Source organism: Penaeus monodon, chromosome 7, assembly GCF_015228065.2.
Source record: "Penaeus monodon isolate SGIC_2016 chromosome 7, NSTDA_Pmon_1, whole genome shotgun sequence".
Taxonomy (NCBI): Eukaryota; Metazoa; Arthropoda; class Malacostraca; order Decapoda; family Penaeidae; genus Penaeus; species Penaeus monodon.
This window is the reverse complement of record NC_051392.1, coordinates 44,651,164-44,671,163: the sequence shown is the minus strand read 5'-3', so window position 1 is coordinate 44,671,163 and position 20,000 is coordinate 44,651,164. Positions and strand designations below refer to the sequence as shown.

At 33.9% G+C, this 20,000-nt stretch overlaps 1 protein-coding gene across 3 annotated transcripts in view; it reads left to right on the top strand.

Annotated features, from left to right (window-relative positions):
* Positions 1 to 20,000, top strand: part of LOC119575364 (transcription factor p65-like) — a 38,788-nt gene that overhangs the window by 12,760 nt on the left and 6,028 nt on the right. Inside the window, exons 2-11 of one of the 3 annotated variants that reach the window (XM_037922934.1) lie at positions 1,438 to 1,518; positions 4,417 to 4,589; positions 4,764 to 4,889; positions 5,187 to 5,430; positions 5,680 to 5,823; positions 6,366 to 6,464; positions 6,866 to 6,999; positions 7,435 to 7,531; positions 15,708 to 15,803; positions 18,651 to 18,767. In XM_037922934.1, coding sequence (XP_037778862.1) covers positions 1,449 to 1,518; positions 4,417 to 4,589; positions 4,764 to 4,889; positions 5,187 to 5,430; positions 5,680 to 5,823; positions 6,366 to 6,464; positions 6,866 to 6,999; positions 7,435 to 7,531; positions 15,708 to 15,803; positions 18,651 to 18,767 — 1,300 coding nt within the window. In that variant the 5' untranslated portion in view covers positions 1,438 to 1,448. Of the gene's footprint in view, positions 1 to 1,437; positions 1,519 to 4,416; positions 4,590 to 4,763; positions 4,890 to 5,186; positions 5,431 to 5,679; positions 5,824 to 6,365; positions 6,465 to 6,865; positions 7,000 to 7,434; positions 13,776 to 15,707; positions 15,804 to 18,650; positions 18,768 to 20,000 lie in introns of those variants that run through there. The other 2 variants (XM_037922935.1, XM_037922933.1) reach the window with 2 other exon arrangements.

Genomic DNA, 20,000 nt, shown 5'->3' with positions numbered 1-20,000 from the left:
TGAAGTTGTAGCCAGCTGACAGCTCCTGACCTCCTTGCCATGACTAAAGGTGCTTGATGATACTGAAAAACAACAAGGGCATAATAATGGTATTCAGATCTGTACATCTTCAAAGAAAAATTGAAATTTATTTGCTAATAATCTTCAGATGAATAAGTTGCAATTCATAAATAATAAAAGTAATCTAGGCCATGTTGACATGAAAAAATTATGTATATAATGAAAACCTAAAAAGAAGAAACAGAAAATCAAAATAAATGATGACATAGTGATTTCAAACAATTTTTTTTTTAAAGATGCAAGTTATGACAAAGAAAAGAAAAAGATGAAGTTGTTCAGATTGTGGAGGTTTATTAACTTAATACAAAGAAAAGGCAAGTAGAACAGTCAAGAAAAGTACAGGAAAACACACAAATGTGCTGCAGGCCTTTTTGCCAGATGAAACTGTAAAGCGAAAAGACCTTCAACATATTTGTGTTTTCCTGTACTTCCTTTCATTGTTCTACAAACAATTTGTTTGACATGAATTCCACACAAAGAAAAGAATTTGGAATTAAAAGATAATTCTAATTATGAAATAAATGATGAGCTTAAAGCGAGAGGGCATTTTGCAGTGAGATTTTCATTATAATAGGTACATTAACCACTCACTAATTTCTTCACTCTAAGACAGGTATCATTTGAAAATCCTTTTTAGGGCAAAATAAGTAGCCTTCATAAATTGTGTATATTTTCACAACAAATATGAATACATATATTTTGATATTTGCTAGATGGAGTCATGAATGCTTTATTGGTTGATTATGAGCATTTGGTAATATAAATATTTCACTACTGGAATAATGGCAGAAATGAGTGACAGCATTCAACATGCTTACCAGTTTCCAGCATACCAAGTCTGGCTTTTTCTCACTCATCCACCATTAACTACATATGCTCCGCAGCTTTGATAGTTGTTTTGAGACTGAATTTATTCATAGAGGGTAAGAATAATCTGAACTGCAAGCCGATGCATTATTTATATCACAAGATCTTTGGTGGGCAGGGGTTTATGCTATAGCATTCACGAGTTCAAAATGCTGCAACCTTCACGACTCAGCTTCTCATCTCAGCAGCCAAGAAAAGAAATCTTGTGAATTCCAAAAGGGAATATAAAGAATATAAAGGAAAAATACATTAATGAAACCCGCAGATTTTCTCACTGAGATTTTACTTTGTCTTGTATTTCATGTTGACACTTTCTTTTGATGTGATTTACTGTAATTTGCAAAACAAGAAATGATTTTTACATTGATATACCTATGAGACATCCCCCTTAAAAAACTACCTACCTGAAAGGAAAATGTCATTCATGACAATAGTCTTACATAGGTCAAAGCTAGTAGAACAATAGCTTCATCAGAGAACAAAGAACTAATTTTGCTTTTGATTTCCCAGGTGTTTGAGGCATGGCTGACCCAATGTTTGTTGCCCAGCGTACTTCCTCCAACCAGCTTTCTCTCAACATTAGTGACGTCAGTAAGTATTCATGATCCTGTTTTTGTTCTGTTTTCCTGTTTTAAGAATTTATTTATAGATAAATAACTATTATATTAATTTCACTATATAAATAAATACCCCCAGATACATCTGAGTACATAGTTCATTTAGGGAATATTATGAAATAGAGCAAATCTCTTTGTTTGAGTTCATTGATGTAGCTTCTATAAATGAAACACAGGGGTTAAATTAGAAAGTTAATTTTCCTAGGGAAGGCAATGAAAAAAATGGCCTTTGGAGTCCTATACTGATTTAGCAATATAACAAGCATATCCTTAATTGCAGAACATTTTGGCACATGAGCTTGACAAGGCATGTGTTATCAGTTATTTAACTTGTTCAGCATAGATTACACAACAGTATTTAGTGTGTTAGAAAATATTTTCATTTCAGTGTTTTTAATCTGTAGATATGCCAAAATCTCACAGACTTTAGAATTACAGAGGCTCATTTATGTATTTCTAGCTGTGTCTTTTACACGAGATGGAATACTAGGTATTTATTAGTTGTCAAATTTAGAATAGTGAAATTTGAATTGTCAATTGATATAGTATATTGTCTCTTTGTTACTACCTAACATACTCCCAAGTGGAAGTATACTGAGGAAATATAGCCAGTTATACAAAATTTTGTTTAACCGAATGTATATCTATTCCTTGAGATTTGATGTTAAAATTAAAATTTTTGAAGCTTTAAATTGTTTCAAGAATGAAGATTAAATTCAAATAGTATGCCATATGAGTTTCTGGAGGTGTGACAAATTCAAAATTATAAGTTACATAGATAATACATTCATTTTTTTCCATAATGATATTTTGTACAGCTGTTGTAACCCACTGCTGCAGGGGATGGCAAGTACATACATGCCATGCCTACTATGAGTTTGATTTAATTATTGTCGTTATATGTATATGTCTCCACAAGTCCTTAACCCACAATGATGGTGGCAGAAATTTGTGTATGTCACTCCTTCCAGTGACTTCTGGCAACCATCTATCCTTCTTACCTAGGGAGCTTGTTACATTTAGCAGAACTGCATGCATGACTTGCTTTAGCGAGTCATGATACCTATAGCCATATCTGTCATGATTAGTTGGTTTTCATGATGGCTATGTGTCCCTGGCTGTTAAAGGTTAATCACCAAGTAGTCAATTATTAATACTACCCATCACACCTATTTACCCTTTTTCATGATTTTTGGAAATGTTCTCTTTTATCTTGTATTACTATTAGTAATAATGTTTTAATAATTATAAAGTCATCATCGATATTGATAGCATTAGTAAAACATATTTATTGAAAACTCCAAGAAAGGTTAATCAGAGGAGATCATAAGGTCTACCAATTGACTCCTTGGTGGTTGAGCACTTGTAGAGCCATCTGTGTGTAGAGACATATCGTAAGATAAAAGTGCATCAGCACTGCATTTTCCTGCCACTTTTGGGTTAAGTTGAAACAAGAATAATTCAAAGAAGACAATTGTCAAAGCAAGGGAATTAATGATATAAATAGATTGTGAGGAAAAGATTTTAGGGAGAGATTAGTAGCAGAAACAGTTTATCTGAATGTAATTAAATGTTAGAAAGGGATACTTTAGTTACCATGCTGGGTAATACTATCTATACCATGTTTACCATTTCACATAAAGAGTTAATGTGATAGCTCTCAAGCACTCTTTTCAAATGCTTGAAAAATATTTTGCAATGTAAGTGATGAGAAACTGTAAACATCTGCTGTTAGTATGGCTAATTTTGTTGGCTGCTTTCCCTTTATGATACTAGTCAATTGCATTCCTTTGCCAGTGAATTTCTGTAGGAAAGGTGATAAAATCATTATGATATGTCTGATATGCTTTTTAAAAACTCTGCTTCATATCTACATTTGAGTTTGTTTAAGTGTGAAGATACATGCACTGCTCGCTGTAGTTTTGCTTTGTCAGTTATGTTACATACAGATGACTTCACAAACAAGTCTCCAAAGAGTCAATTAACTAAGTCTACCTGACCTTACCTGTTTATCCCATTCTTTATTATTTTTTTTTTCATTGAAATTGTTTTTGTTTCTGATCCTTTTGCTATAAGTCATAGAATTACTACTTTGTATTTGTTATAATCTTTTGATAATTTAACCATTATTAAGATAATACTTTCTGAAAATTCAAGAAATGGGTTAAAAAGGTGAGACCAGGTAAACCAAGTAGTTGATTTCTTTGTGACTAAGAACGTGTTGAGCCACTTTCTTGGAAACAAAATTAATCCCTTAGAACTGCAAACCTTCCACAAAATCCAGCCACAAAAGAGAATATTTTTCGTTTCAAAAGCAGGTTATAGTTGCAGCCATTTCAAGAGCTCAAGATTGCACACCAGAAAGTGTGTATTTCATTCTTAAATCTCAAATACAGAGTGTTTGAGTACACAGTTATCACATCAACTTGTGCTTGTGAATGAAAATTAGGCATAGATTACTGTGCAGATATTGATAAAACACATATGGTATTTTATCATATGGAATTATATACTGTGTATTTAGATGTAGTTTTAAGTATTAGGTGGATGAGTAGTAGGGACTGATACATAATAGTATTCTGTGTGATGTGGGTAGAGGAAAAGAAATAGGGTTTGGCTGGATGAAATATGTCATAGAATTACTACTTTAACTTGTGCTTTTTCATTCACAAGAAGAGTGAAACAGGAAAGTGTGATGTGTGATTTGCTCAGGTGAAGGAGGGTTTACAAGGGGAGTGGGGGTATGGTAGTGACATTTGGGTATAATTCATTCTGCTAAAGTTCATGTTGATAGATCCACTGTTTAACATACCCATTCTTATATCAAAAGGCAAATTCATTGTATTTCTGTTAACTTGGTTTTTAATTTCAGTTGATATTATTGGCCAAGATGACCCTGATTATGCAGCATCAGCCATTTCTGTGTATGGAGGGGTACAGATGGGAGGAGGCGGAGGAGGAGGGGCTGCAAGTGAAGCAAACTTTTCTACCATATCCTCTGCGAGTAGACCTGACCCCGATCTGGAGAGCAAACGTAAAGCCTATGTAAGTGTTTGTTATGTCATTGAGGGTCAGGTATAGAATTTCTTGTATATTAATGTATAATTGGTATTATGTCAAGTATGATTTGATGACATTATAGTTAGAAATACAGTATTGGAACCTAATAGGCATGTGTTGCAATTTTTATTATTATTATTATTTTATTTTATGTTTTAGGTACGTATTATAGAACAGCCCCAGGCTAAGGCACTCCGTTTTCGTTATATTTGTGAAGGACGTTCAGCTGGATCAATACCAGGAGTTCGAAGTACAACAGAAAATAAAACTTACCCAGCTATTCAGGTGTGTGATACTCTTTTATATTTATATTAGAAATATATATTTTAATATTTAGAATTAATAAAGTTTTATAGAAAACTAAGATAGAAGTAAATCTTTTTGCAGACTGTATGTAGTAAATGTCTGAATTTGAGATTTTTAAAGATTTATTATGAAAGCATTGAAATATGATTTTAATTTCAAGTGAAAGGTTTTTAGATTGATGTATTTTGTACAGAAAAAGAAAGCAAGAAAATGCATTTACTAAGGCTTCTCTCTGTAATCCTTTTAATAGACTTGTTTTGTTTTTCTTATCATCAGGTGGTAGGATACAAAGGACCTGCTGTGGTGGTGGTGTCCTGTGTCACTGTTGACCCACCTTACCGACCCCACCCACACAACTTGGTGGGGAAGGAAGGATGCAAAAAAGGCGTGTGTACAATGACCATTAACAATGACTCCATGCAGTGTGTCTTTAGTAACTTGGGAATCCAGTGTGTCAAAAAACGTGATGTGGAAGATGCCCTCAAATTACGAGAGGAGATTAGAGTGGACCCTTTCCAGAGTGAGTTGAGAGCACTGAATGTTCTGTCAATAGTTTTTGAATTTGTTGGTTTGGCTTTTCATGGATGCATATACACTCTTGTTGATTAGGTAATTAATGTATTTGATTTGAATTGAAAGCAATTTCAAAACAAGCTTGAATAAAAATTGTATTAGTATATAGTCTAGATGTGAAGAAGCACTCTGCAAGAGTGGTAAAAACTATTTTACTTGTCTGGTTTGCTTATGATGCTTTTCCATTGTTTTGCAGCTGGGTTTTCTCATCGTAACCAGCCACAGAGCATTGACCTAAATGCTCTGAGATTGTGTTTTCAAGTATTCCTAGAGGGATCAGAAAAGGGGAAATTTACCTTCCCTTTAAAACCACAGGTTTCAGATCCAATTTACGACAAAAGTAAGTTCCATGCGGTTTTAATTGGTATCTTTGTTTTGTTGCATCATCTGTCGATTCAGCTGCCTGTCTAGTTCTGTATTTAGTCTCTTCTGTTTTTCTTTCTTTGCCCTTCGCATAGTAGGTAGCTCACTTACATCCTGTATAAACTATAAACTTTATTGATCCATCCAATCAACTCCTAGTCCCTCCATCCTGTTTTGCCTCTTTCCTAATTTAATCCTATCTTCTCATTCATTCTGTTTTTCCTATCTTCTCTTTCTGTTTCTCTTTGTCATCCTTTCCTTGTCTTTCCTTTCTCTTATCTTCCCTTCTTTAGTTTTCCTTTTATGAAATAATTTCTTTCATTCTTTCTTTCTTTATTCCTGATGTCAAACAGGCATACCAATCTCTTCTCTTGTGTCTTATATATTTCAAGTAAATAAAGATTTCACTGAATATTAGGTCATCCCTAGTAGGGAAAAAAGCAACAGGAAAATAAGGCAGTATAAAAAGATGTCTTGTTTGTTTCTATTTCAATATATGACCTGAATCTTCTCTGGCAGAGGCCACATCAGATCTGATTATCTGCAAGCTCAGTGACTGCACGAGCAGTGTGGCTGGTGGCAAAGAGATTATTCTCCTCTGTGATAAAGTTACTAAAGGTAAGTGGTTGTTAAGGCTTTCATAAATAGTTATTGTTATTTAGAAATTTGAAGTATTTTATTATTATTTCCTTTTTTTCTATCATATCATTCCTTTCTGAAGATTATTATATGGAGAAATACTTATATGATGGATGAATCCTCAAAATTTCATTATGAAATCTTATATAAAAGGAAACTTCAAAATAGTAAATAACAAGTAAATATGATTCATATTTTTTTGAAAGAAACTCTTCTTGATTTTTACTGTAATAAAATATATTTGCAACTAAGAATAAGGAAACTGGGACTTGTTTCAGATTTTTAAAAGTTGTTTTGACTGTGTTTACTGAAATGATTTGGAGCTGTTAATCATTCTTTGTCACAAAACATTAAATCTAAAGAGAAATTCCATCCACCAGAGGACATTCATGTCCGCTTCTATGAGGTCAAAGATGGAATGATAGAATGGGAAGCCTTTGGTGACTTCCAAGCTTCTGATGTCCACAAGCAAGTGGCCATTTCGTTTAAGACTCCCAGATATAAAACTCTTGAGGTAAATATGATCTGAGTTGTCTTTGGTATAGATGTAAAACAGATAGAATTTGAAATATCAACTTAAGAGATATAATTTGAAGTTGATAGATGAATAGAAACTCTGTAAAGACTCAGGTTTGTAAGCAGTAAGGTGATGCATGTGAAGGCATTACTTTTAACTTCCATTGACTCGGGAATCTCTTTAGAGAACCATACATATTTCTGTAGTAGATTTTTCTTATTCCATTTAGCTTCTAAAGTAGATCTGTTTCCAGGTGTTATAGTAAGGGTAATATTATGGTTTCACTTTGAGTTTGTTTGTGAGTAAATGCTAGCAATTCCTTTTTATATGAAAAGAAATTATAATAATAAAGTAGTATTTTTATTGTAAGTTTGTGTAAGCATTTTGTATGTGTAGCTAAAGCACTATTTGTATCTTATTCTGCATTTGTAGATAGAGAACCCCATAAAGGTGTACGTGCAGCTGTTGCGACCATCAGACAAGAGTACCAGTGAGCCACGGCCATTCCAGTATTTGCCTCTAGACTCAGGTAGGCCTTTCACGTCATTTAAGAGGCTAAAGAACAATTATGGGTTATTCCAGCGTATTCTTGGCCTGGACTCACCCTTGGCAGCTTCTACAACCATAGAAGACAGTCTTCGTCACAAGACACCTCAGTCTCCCAGATCAGGTTTTCTTGACAGTATTACACTGGAGGAAACAAAACCAACACCACCATCATATATCAAAGTACCTTCACCTCCTGCAGCACAACCTCAGCCCCGTCCGCCCCCTTCAGCCTCACCCCCGCCACTGGCTCAGCCGAAGACTCCTACTCCCCCATCACTCTCTCCTCCAATGGCAGGAGCTTTCCCATCACCAGGACAGAGTCTTGATGATATCAAACAGAGACTCACAGCTACCCTAGACAGGAGGAGAGCAGGTGCTACGTCACCCAAAGCAAATGTTGCCCAGCCAAGACCCTCACCCTTCTGGTCAGATGATGCTAGCGTATATTCAGATCCAGACATGTTGGATGATGTTCTTAGTCAAGGTAGTGTGAATGACCTCCTATCTGCAGTAGGAGATGGATTTGCAGTTTATGAAGACATAACAGGTATATCTGATTCTGCAAACAATAATCCCCTGGGTGGAGATGCTGTTTATGGAGATGCATCATATGCATCATGCTATTCAAATCTTGAATTTGTAATGGGTCAGGCTAGGACTGCAGCCACTCCAGGAACAACCACGGGAAGCAGTAATAAAGTAGAAGAAACGCCTCCATCTTTACCGCCAAAGAAAAATCCAAGAGGTTCTGCTATACAACAAGATGATGACTTTGGAGAGTATGGCACACCCTCTAGTCAACCTATACATCCAAATAAAGCTGCTTTGTTATTAGAAAGAGGCTTTCGTCTGGGAAATATCGCGAGTGTTAACAACACAAATCAGAATTCTGGTAATCATAGCGTAGATAATGCTTTATATTATGATCCAGGTGGGAGTCTTCAAGCGCCCTTAGGCTCGGCCTCAGAATGTGATGAACTAGATGATATGTGGGATGAAACGTCAAATCAGCCTCAGGAACGCACTTGTGAACAGTTGCCACGCACCGTCCTTGATTTGTTTGTATAATGTGACGTCTCTTCCCACGGGCTGAGGGCACCTATTTAAGCCACAGGAAACAGTTAAAGAAGAAAAAGAAAAGATGAGAATAATTGGAGGAATATACCAGAAAAGATTAATTTAATTTTTTTAAATGTACAAAATTGGGTGTATTTCATATTTCTATTACTAAGACTTTTATGGTTGTTTTTTCTTTAAACTTGTCTTAAAAACATGTTCTTAGGTGTTTGATAAGAAAGCTGTGCAAGATTACCGGAAAAGAGAGACATTTCCTCTCTTAGCTGTAATTGCTCTTGCATTATGCACTTTTATCATACCAGTGCATTTTCTTTTAAGCTTCAGTCCTAATAATTCATATTCATATTAAGGAGTGAAATGGCTTATGGCAATAGCTTTCAGTCAGCCTTTTGTCACATAGTATGACCTTTGATCACTTCATTTAAGAATCTCATACATATTTAGAAGCAAATTAGGCTCTGGAGGATTATTTATGGCTTCAAGATTCCACTTTGGGGTCTCTACCAATTTGGCTGAATTTCAAGTCTCTTTCCATAGTGTTCCTATGAAATGATGTTGTACTGTTAATATCATGAAACATTCATTACTGAAGTTTGTGCTCATTTTATCTCAAATGATCAGCTATCATATGTAGTTCATTCACACACCTTGTCCAAAAAATAAATAAGATACTGGGGCTAAGTGTAGTTTATGCATTTTTTTTTTAGTGTAGCCCATGTCATGGAACATTTGTAGGGTAACAGTGTTAGGTGGTTTGATGTTTTAAATTTTTTTATGGTGTTCAAAGGGATTTCAGATGTCTTGTATTTTGATTTGTCTAAAGGATAGATGAGAAGTGTGTAAAACAGATTACATATGATAGTTTTGTTTTGATTTTATGCCAACCATTTAGTTTACCTGTTAAACTTGCTTTGATTAACATTTTATTTTCACACGCATTAACTGCTACAGAATTCTAGTCAGGGTTGATCAGGTTGTGGTGAATATTTAAAAGAAAAATGGGTGGAGATTAATATGAAGAACCACCAGTGCATTCTAGGTCAGTTTGTCATTTTATCAAGAAAACAGTAGAAAAAATTAATGTCCTGTGTGACAATTTATCAAAATTTAGGTACTATGGGAATGATTGTCACTATTCTCATTGAAAATAAAGAAAGATGGAACAGAAGAAAAGCAATATGTTTATTTTGTAAAGATTGTGAAACACAAGTGATCCAGTACATTGTGATTAATAACTGAATGTGAAAAAAAAAAAATTGCTTCACCAGTTTGGTGGAATATATTCTTAAGTCATAAAAAAGAGAGAAAAAAAAACCAGGATGGCAAAGTAATCATTATTTACTATTCCTGTTTCTGTTTCTCAGAAATGAGATATTGTAAGAATCCTCAAATAATATTCTCATTGTAATTGTAATATGTAAAACAGGAGGAATTTTTAAATTCCTTGTTAGCTGACATAATCATATTACTAATGTTACTTCTGGGGTAGCTAAAAGTTTCTGTGTTGTGAAAGAAGTGGTGTACAGATAGATGAAAAAAAGTAACTCACCGCAAAGGGTTCCTAGGAGATCTGTCCTTCTGTTTAAATTATTATTCAGGTGAGATATTTAGGTGCTTTAAATAGTAATCTAGTCATTGAATTTGCTTGTCATAATGTGTGACAGATTTTTAACAACTGGCAACATTATCTGGGGATCCAGCATCTCCATATATCAGATAGGGTGGAGTAAGTTGTTATATATTAAATGAATCTCTTTGTGTGATCGAATTAGGTGCTCAAATACAGAGACATGAAACTCTCTAAAGAGTTGAAAGTGCAATTTTATTTGTGGTTAATATTTTAGCAGCCATATTTCTTAAGCTTCTTGGATTATTATAACAGGAATAAGGGCAGTTAACAGAGGCCTTTTAAAGACTGTATAAATAATTGGCTGCATAAACTGTGCAAGTCAGAACTCTTGTTTGCTTTTTTATAATGAATTTAGAAATCCCTTTAACCCGCTGCAGTCAGAAAAATGTAGTTTTTTCTCTGTATTTTTAATTTGACAGTCTCTACACATATATGGCTCCACTAGTGCTTAGCCACCAAGGTTAGTAGACCTTGTGACCCCAATTGATTTTCTGTTTCCTAGAGTTTACAGGAGAAATATTTCCAAAAATCTAGAAAACAGGTAAATAATTGACTTCTTGTGGAGCCATCTGTGTGTAAAGACAATAAACCAAACTCATAGTGGACATGTCATGTACATACATACCATCCCTATTGGCATTGGGTTAAGATTAGAAAGTCTACCATTTATGTTGGTTTAAAAGACAGTATTCATGATATACTTCTTCATATACTTTCTTTATTAAAAATAAGAATATTTGAAATTTGGTTCATGTTGATCATATTTATATTTATAGATTTTACATGGTACTGTTGCCATAAGTTTTAATGTAAAAAAAATCAATGCTAGCCTTTGTAGTATAAAATATTTTATCTACCCTCAACATTATTGCAGCTGTGTCAGTATCAGCAGACATTAGTTAGACTTAGAAGTGGGGCAAGAGTTTTGACAAGCACTATACAATAATTAGGAATGGCTGTGTTTGTATGTGTGTGTATGTATCTGTGCCTCTTAATGTTCGATAGCTGACTTAGTTCTTTTTTAGGAGCTAGTTGTCTTAAAAATCATTGATTCTCTGTATTTTTTATGTATAAGCATTTGAGTGAATGCAATTGAAATTTATTACAGAAAGGATAGGAATAAATTTGTTGGAGAAAGGTCTCTAAGTTGATATGTTTTAGAGTATAGTAGTAGTTAATATAATGCAAATTTTTGTTTGTATGTTACAGACTTTTAAGATTCTTTATTTAATGAATTTTATCTACCAAGATAGTACAAGTGTGGCCACAATCACCCCTCCTACAGAAAATGAGTGCACAGGATTGGTTTTCTGGTCAGTGCTTTCTAATGTTGAAATTTAGTTGCAGGTGGAAGTGTTTTATTTTGTTTGTCACTTGGAGAGGTTGAAGATATATATGATAGGGGAGCTAGTCATAGTGTAGTGTGGAATCTTGTATTTGGTATTTTCTTTTTCCCATAGAACATTATATGTAGAAAAAAAATCTGTAGGATGTGTTCACAATCATTATATAGAACCGCCTCCCAAGCCGGACTTGGTCTGTGGGTACCACATCTTCATGATGTCCTTACCAAGATGAGTTGTTCTTGTCCAGTGATGTGAGGTCCAAGAAGTATAAAATGTGTGTTATATTATGCTTTCATTTGTTAGTGGATGAAGATTTTAGAGTTTTATTAGTTCAAGATAGTAATGTACTGTTTTTGACTTTTGCAGTTTCATTGCATGGTTTATCAATTTTATATTAATGTCCTGAGCATTTTAAAAAAGAAAAACATGTTATTTCAGAATTTAGAGTTCAATATAGACTATGAAAGGCCTATGCTTGTACATGTGTCTCTCTGTTTAGATGAGTGTGCTCTCTTGGGTACTGTATGCCTGTGTTGACTTTTTTCTAATTATTTTTTAAGGGTACAAAAAATTTAAAACATGGAAATCAGACTTTTCGTAATCCGTGACTATTTAGCTTAAGCTATATGAGTGTACCACTGTCGTCTGGCTCTTATTGTAAGCAAACAAACAAGTATATATTCATTTGACAAATGGAATAAACGGAGGGGAACAGAGATGTACACAATAATTACAATGATTTTTGTGGACATGTGCTTCACTTACATTAAAAAATACTTCATGTACATATGAAAGGATATTATGTTTGCTCCTTTCTTCACACACTTGATCCTCTATTTTTAATGGTTGTTATAATTTGAGAACTGAAAATTACTTATAATGCTAGTTTATTAAGTTACTAATTATTCATTTTGAAGGTTTGGTCCAATCATGATTTTGCTCATTCATTCATTAGTGTACTCACTGAATGAAGCACACTTATTTATACACAGTTTATTATGTTAAACTCATGGACACACACACACACACACACACACACACACACACACACACACACACACACACACACACACACACACACACACACACACACACACACACACACACACACACACTAACATCCACATTCACATTCACATTAACATTCACATTCACATTCACATTCACATTCACATTCACATTCATATTCATATCTATGTCCATATTTGTATTCAGTCAGATTCACACACATGCATTTGTATGTGTACAGGCACAGGCACACAGTCACAAAGATATATGTTTGTGAAAAACTGATTGATTATGATTAAGAGAAAAAAATGGGATGGAAGTGATAAGAGGTATAAATAAAATCAAATGAAATTGAGACATTTTTTAAGAAGTCATAATTTATTTATTTGTTTATTTATAGACTTGATTATTTCTACAACATAAAGGAAAAATAATAATAAAAAGTTAAGTTGGATAGTAATGCCCCATCTTTGGATTTTAAGCACTTTCTTTTCTAAACTGTATTAAATTCATTGCAAGAGATTGATTATTAATGTCATGAAGGGATCATACTTTCTCTGGTTTTCAAAAAATAATTTTACCATTTTGTTTGGAGCTAGGTTGCACAGTTTAAAATTCATAAACATGTTTTGATGAATCATATTTATTTTCTTGGTGCTTATTTGATGTAGACAAGCAAATACACAAGAAAACAGTGGCCATATCATGGAAGTACATGCAGTTGTGACAAATGATTCATTGTTTAGATTGCTCTGCACTCATTATTTTCATGATTCTGATGTACAATGTATAGATGTACTTTGAGGAATGGCGAAACATTTGGAGATAGAATTCTGGTATACTGTCCTGGTAATGATCCCAATACGAGTCAGGTCAAAGGAAGAAGCTCTGAAGAAAGGATAACTGACAGATAGATTATTCTTGGAAAGTTGACAGGGTTTAGTCAGGAAGAAGCAAAGGTATAAGTATGAAAGTTTAAGAGTTGAGTTGTTAAAAATGTCTGATGTTTACAATGTTGTATAATCACACTGATAATGCACATATTAACACGTAGGTAGTTGATTAAGAGGTGCAAATTTATGGTTCATTCATAAGAATATCAAAGTTTTGCCCCTACTTTTGCCTAAAATATGGAATTCTTTAAACTGTCTTCTGTATGTATTAAAAAAAAGAGTGAAAAGGAAATTGGCTTTTTGATAGCTAGGGATATCTAGAAGCAAATGCTATATTTCTTATTATCTGTGAGTTTTAATGCAAAAGAAGAGTCAGGTTTTAGACATTTAAGACCTAAATTTATACCTCATGTTGGTGTTTATTTAATGTTACCATAAGTAACAAGTCATTAATTTTGCTTTTAAACACTTCTTATTACTATTTCTTGTCAGGAAATTGCTTTCAGGAATATCAAGAAATCTGCCTTATTATTGGGTGATTATGTCTGTTGTTGACTCTTAGTGGGAAAAGAATTATTTTATTTACAAAATAAAGTAGGGTTGAATTTAGCATGCTGTAGGTATTGTGGGCATTAAATGTTTAATTCTGATGTACATAAGTAATCATGGACCAAATCACCCCAATGTGATAGATCCAGTTGATTGAAATATAACAGAGTAGCATGCTGTCTTTTTTTTCACGTTTATTTTTTCATACTGCAGGATAATGGATAGCATAATGTGTGAACTACTGCAGTGTTTAGCAGACTTTACTGTAAACATTTTGGTACATATATTTATATTCATGGGTGTCACCTGTATCAGGCTCCAAACCCAGCTGGTGGTCAGGGTACTTGTCTCCATTGGCAGGGTATGATGGCTGGCCTCTTTACATCAGTTGTGCTTGCAGTTAGGATGTTTTAGAGAATGTAGAAGTTTTTGAAACTAATAATTTTGTATGGTTTATTATACCTGACATTTAAAAATCTATAGCATTTTGTAACAGGATTTAATTACCTTTAAGAAAGTTTGTTTTTAAGTAAACATGAATGGTTACATATAGATGGTGCTTCATGCTTGTTACACATGCACCAAGTTATACATTATTCCGGCATACAAAGCTGGGTTCAAGTTGGCTATGTTAAAAGCATATCACATACCCAGGAATCTAAAATATCTGATTTACCTTGTTATTTCTATATTGTAATAATAATAAAAATGTTGTTATTCTTCTTAAAACTGAATAGAAATATGCTGTGGTGTCATTTCTGTTTTTATGATGAATTTGCTCAGGCATTTACTTAAATTATTTATAGAGGACTGTAGATGTTTAGCCATTACCCAGATCTTGCTACTTAAATAAAAATGCAATGAATGAAAGCTTTATTAAAAGGAGCTTGTATTATCACAAAAATTGTTTGTATGTATGAATCATTATTAGGAAATAAAATGTGATAAAAATGATAACAAGTGTTTCATACCTCAATGCAATTTAGCATGTTTTTTCTTATTTGTTACATTTTTAAAAATTACCCATTTGTGCATGTTTTAGCAATTGCAGTTTGTATTTTTTAGTTGTGTTAAGAATTTCTTTATTTTACTTTTGATTTTTTTCAGCATTTGGTGTGACTTAGTATGATACTGATATGTTCCCTTTTCTTTACCACTGTTTTAAAGGAGGCAGCAAAATGTTCATAAATCTTGTTGCCTCATTTTATGTTTTCTTTTGCTATTACTGTTTCTTTTTATCTAAATTATATTTTGTATTCTGAAATCATGCTCAGATTGATTGTAAGATGTTGATATATCCTGCACTTAATAGCAGAAGAAACAGTAATAGTTTTAATTTTTAGTGTTTCCAATTTTTTGTATATTGAGATTTTCAGTTGCTAGTATTGATTTTTTTACTTTAACAAGTAGAGAATGTATTTTTCTGGGATAGAAAAATTTTCAGAATGATTTCATTTTTGTGTATTTGTATTTGTATTTAAAAAATAGATATACATTTTTTTAAGTGTTATGCATGAATTTTTTTTTGAAGTATCCATTTAGTTTTTTGTTATAATATGCATGAACCTTTTTAAGATCACCACATTAATTTCCTTTCTGTGTATATTTGCATGGTTTGGCTTTTACATGCATGCCTGTTCTGTTTTATTCTAGATCCGCAGTACCTAAAGAGAAAAATGGCCAAACTTGGCAACAGTGCAAATACAGAGAAGATTAGTCGTTACCTTGCAGAAAACATGGCTGGCACGGGTAAGTTACTCCTTGTTTTCTGATATGTGATGTGATTGAATGTGTACCAGGAAGATTTACTGATAACTATTTGCGTTAACAGTATTCTTGAACACAGAATTTGATATGGGAATGTAAGTCTGCACTATTTAACCCATTGCCGACGGGTGGCATGTACGTACATGCCATGGCATGTCGGGACCATCTGCCGGGGGCACGTACGCACATGCCATAGAGTATGCATGGACATGCCATGAGTTTTTTTTTGTTACAATCACGGCAAAAGATTATTTTTTTGTCAGTGAAAGTGTGATTAAGTCGGTTGTAACACTTTCTCATTTTTACCATGCAACAAACAAAAAAAATGCAACAAACTGACAATTTCAACTCCATGATGCCACACACTGCTTATTTTATTCGGACTATAGACCGAATAATGATCAACTATGGAGTCTATATAACAACAAAAATACCCTTCAGTCTCGATTTATCAGGAAGTTTGGCAAGTAGAGACTGTAAAAAATAATGAAAATTGAAAATACAACATATCTTCATAGTATTACGAAGAAACGGCATGGGATGCTGGTATTTGGCATGAGTGGTCGCGCATGCTAGGGCGACGATATAAGCCCCCGGCAGCGAGGCCCAGGCCTCTATGAATGCTACCCGTCAATTATGGGTTAATGGAACTAGTGAGAGGGATGTTGCAAAAGTGAAATATTTCCTGGGGTCTTCAATGTAAAAGCAGCATTCCCCCCCACCCCCATCCATATGATATTTATGGACTAAGAAATACAATTATACTGTAGCACCAATATCATTTTTTACATTTGGGTATATACTTGTGCTATTATAGTTCAGCATTTAATTAGATGATTTTATGTCCAGATTTTAGTAGTTAAAAAAATTAGATTAAGTTTAGGCAAAATGGTAAGCCATATGCATTCTGTAGTTCTTGTTGTTATTTAGCTTCTTGAAAAAACTTTCATTGCAAATTAATGTATTATAATTAATGATTATTTCAAAAATTATTATTAGAAGGCAGACTGCAAGTACTGTAAGCCTGTGTAGTTTCATTCCCACTACTCAGACACGCTTTTGGTCCCTGAGCCTACTGTGGTTGCTCAGCCTCTCATACTAGCCTTGTGCTGCTGGGAATAGTGTGAAAGTACTTGGGTTAATTTATTAATTGTCTTTATAAGTAGAGCGCTCTGCAAATGCTTAGTCACCAAGGTATTAATGAATGGGACTCTCTCACTCACCTGTTTACCCTTTGCCTTGAGTTTTGGAAGTATGCTCTTTTATCTTATATTGCTATTAGTAATTTTGATAACATTATAAGGATTATAATAATTATAATGATAATAACAGCATTAATATTGATAGCATTGGTAAGAAAAAAAATGTAGGAAAGGGGGAGATCAGTTTAAGGCATGAGGTTTACCAATTTATTCTTGGTGGCTGAGTATTTGTGGAACCATATGTGTCACACAAAACAAAACAAAACAAACAATGTACAGTGAATATTCCATTTTCATAGTGACATTGGATTAGTTATTTCACTGTTGCACTCCCTTAGGCTAGTCATGTCCAGGCTAGCTTCAAAATAATCAACACCATGAAGAACAAGACCCTGTATATTTTACCATGATTTTAGGGTATTAGTCCAGGAAGAAAGTATGTTTAAGTATGAAGTAGAAATAGAAGTAGAAAAAAAGTGCAGTGATTCATAGTCATATTTGATTTGCTTATCTATACTTCTATAAATACAAAGGCAAACATGCAATAAAATCTCATTTCCCACATATAAGCCGAGTAGAGTCATGATGAAGAACATTATGCCTCACTCTCATAGTACCCTTGATGATTCTGACCAAAATGATGATAATTCCTGGCTTGGGTGTGAATGGAGGTCTTGATATTATGGTTTTAATTTTGTGTTAATGCCTTAGTTATTAGTCATTCTGATTTTAACTATACACCCATGAAATGTCAAAATCCACAGTGTATTTGATAATACAGATACAGTAACATATACTGCAAGACATTTTTTTGACAGACTTTCTTTTTCAAGAATGTTTCGCTCTTCTTGGCACGACCTTTAAGATTTATATATTGTACTCCAGTGTTGTCCAAACTTGTACCCCCATTTTACCTCCTACCACTATGTACTCCCTAAGGCTTATCAAACACAACTGTATTTAGAAAGACAATGCAAATTACATTTTTTTTTGTGAGTGCACTCCTGCTTGTGTGCATACATGTTTTGTATGTATGTGTGTATGTTTGTAACTAATTATAATTTTCATAATCTTGGGTACCCCTTTGAGCAGTACTGTGAACCCCAGTTTGGACAACACTGGTGTAGATATCACTTGCACTCTTACCTTTTGTCATGTTGCTCAAAATCTTTGCTTCCACTGTCTAGCATGTAAATAGTAAAACTGATTGGCTGAGACTGTGAATATAGAGTGTAGAGTGAAAAGTGTATGAAAGACATGGCCATAGTATATAACACCTGCTTTAGAATTACTCTCATATATTATAGTTAAAGGCCTAGAAAAATGAATGATGATAAAGAAAAGTACAAAAAAAAAAATCATCCATAGTAATGATATAGTAAGCAGGAAGCATATGATAATATTCTAAAGAGAGAAGAAAAGCCAAAACTTGCCAACTGTCTTTGGGTACTTATGAACACTATAAATCATTCGTGGATTTTGTGTGCACTGTGGTTCAAGTAGAGTTAAAATGCCCATTGCCAAAAAAAAAAAAAAAAAAATGCTTGCACCCACTTAAATTTCTGGCTTGATATATTCACTCTGAATAAACACCAGTACCTATATCTTGAAAATGCCATATCTTCAGTATACGGGGACCGAGGTGCAGCAGGCCAAGGGCAAGTCTCTGGGGCTGTTCCACGACCCATCAGAGTAGCCTCGCGGTCCTCAAGACTCTCGGATAAGATAAAAATGGAGCCTCCAGGTGAGAAACACTTTCTTAGGGAGTTTTAGAGCCTCTCTTCTTTTTGCTTTTCCATTTTTTTTCCCTTTAGAGCAGACCAGTAGAGGGATTTTGGGTGGAATTATGGTGAGCACTTTTGAGGATACACCAGAGTAAGCTCCTTTGCAAGATTAACATGCATCCAATAAACTGAGCTTTGCTTTATCTTTTGCAGTGTTTGGCACCAAACTTTTATTTTCCTTATCAGATGGAGGTTCACTTTGCTAATGTAGTTAACAATTTTGAAAAATCTCAGAAAATAATATACAAGTACCCTAAACAAGGACAGGTCCATATACCACTAGCATAGGACAAAATTCCAGTAAGATAGTTCCATATTAATTGCAGCATAGCATGTGTTTATTCCATATTGATTGCATCATTGCATGTGTTGATAGGTTATCCTAAATGCTGATTTAACCTGTTAGGGTGACATCTGTTCTTGTCATGAAGCATTGGGTCCCTATATGAATGGCAAGTATCCTTGTTGCATGTGGTTGAATCTGCTTGATGTCATGAAGTCTCGTAACCTTGTTTGGCCCAGTACAACCATCTAAAGTAGGCCTAAAGTCTGTTATTAGTCTCTTTCATTGAGAAATGATATATGCCACAGCTGGAATCATTGACGGTGAAGAAAATGTCTGATATGAGTCTCAGGTTGTTGTGGTTAAAAGCTGTTTCTTATTATTTTAGAATAGATTATCAGCACTAGATCTGTTGTTGGTGAGACTGTGTTGAGGCTGAATTGAAGGAAATATAAAAAAAATTGCAGTGTTGTGCAGAGAAGCTTACTGTGGCATATCTGAAAAGAATTATCTTAAAATAATATACTCTGGATAGGAACTTATACATAAATAAATAGTTTGCTTAACTTTCCCTTTAACCCAATTACTGCGGGTGGCAAGACTACAATGCCATGCCCACTGTAATCTAAGTTTATCTATTGTCTTTACACATAAATGGCTCTACAAGTGCTTAGTCACCAAGAAGTCAACTATTAATCTTATATATCTATCTGTTTACTCTTTTCCTTCATTTTTTGAAAGCTTCATTTCTATTATTTTATTGTCTGATGTTATTAATATTTTAATAATGATTCAATAATCATGATATCAATAAGAAAGATAACAATGTTAATATTAGTAGTAATGGAAAGAAAAACGTGGAGCCATCTGTATGTAACACAACTCACTAAAATCTAAAGGGGACAGTACA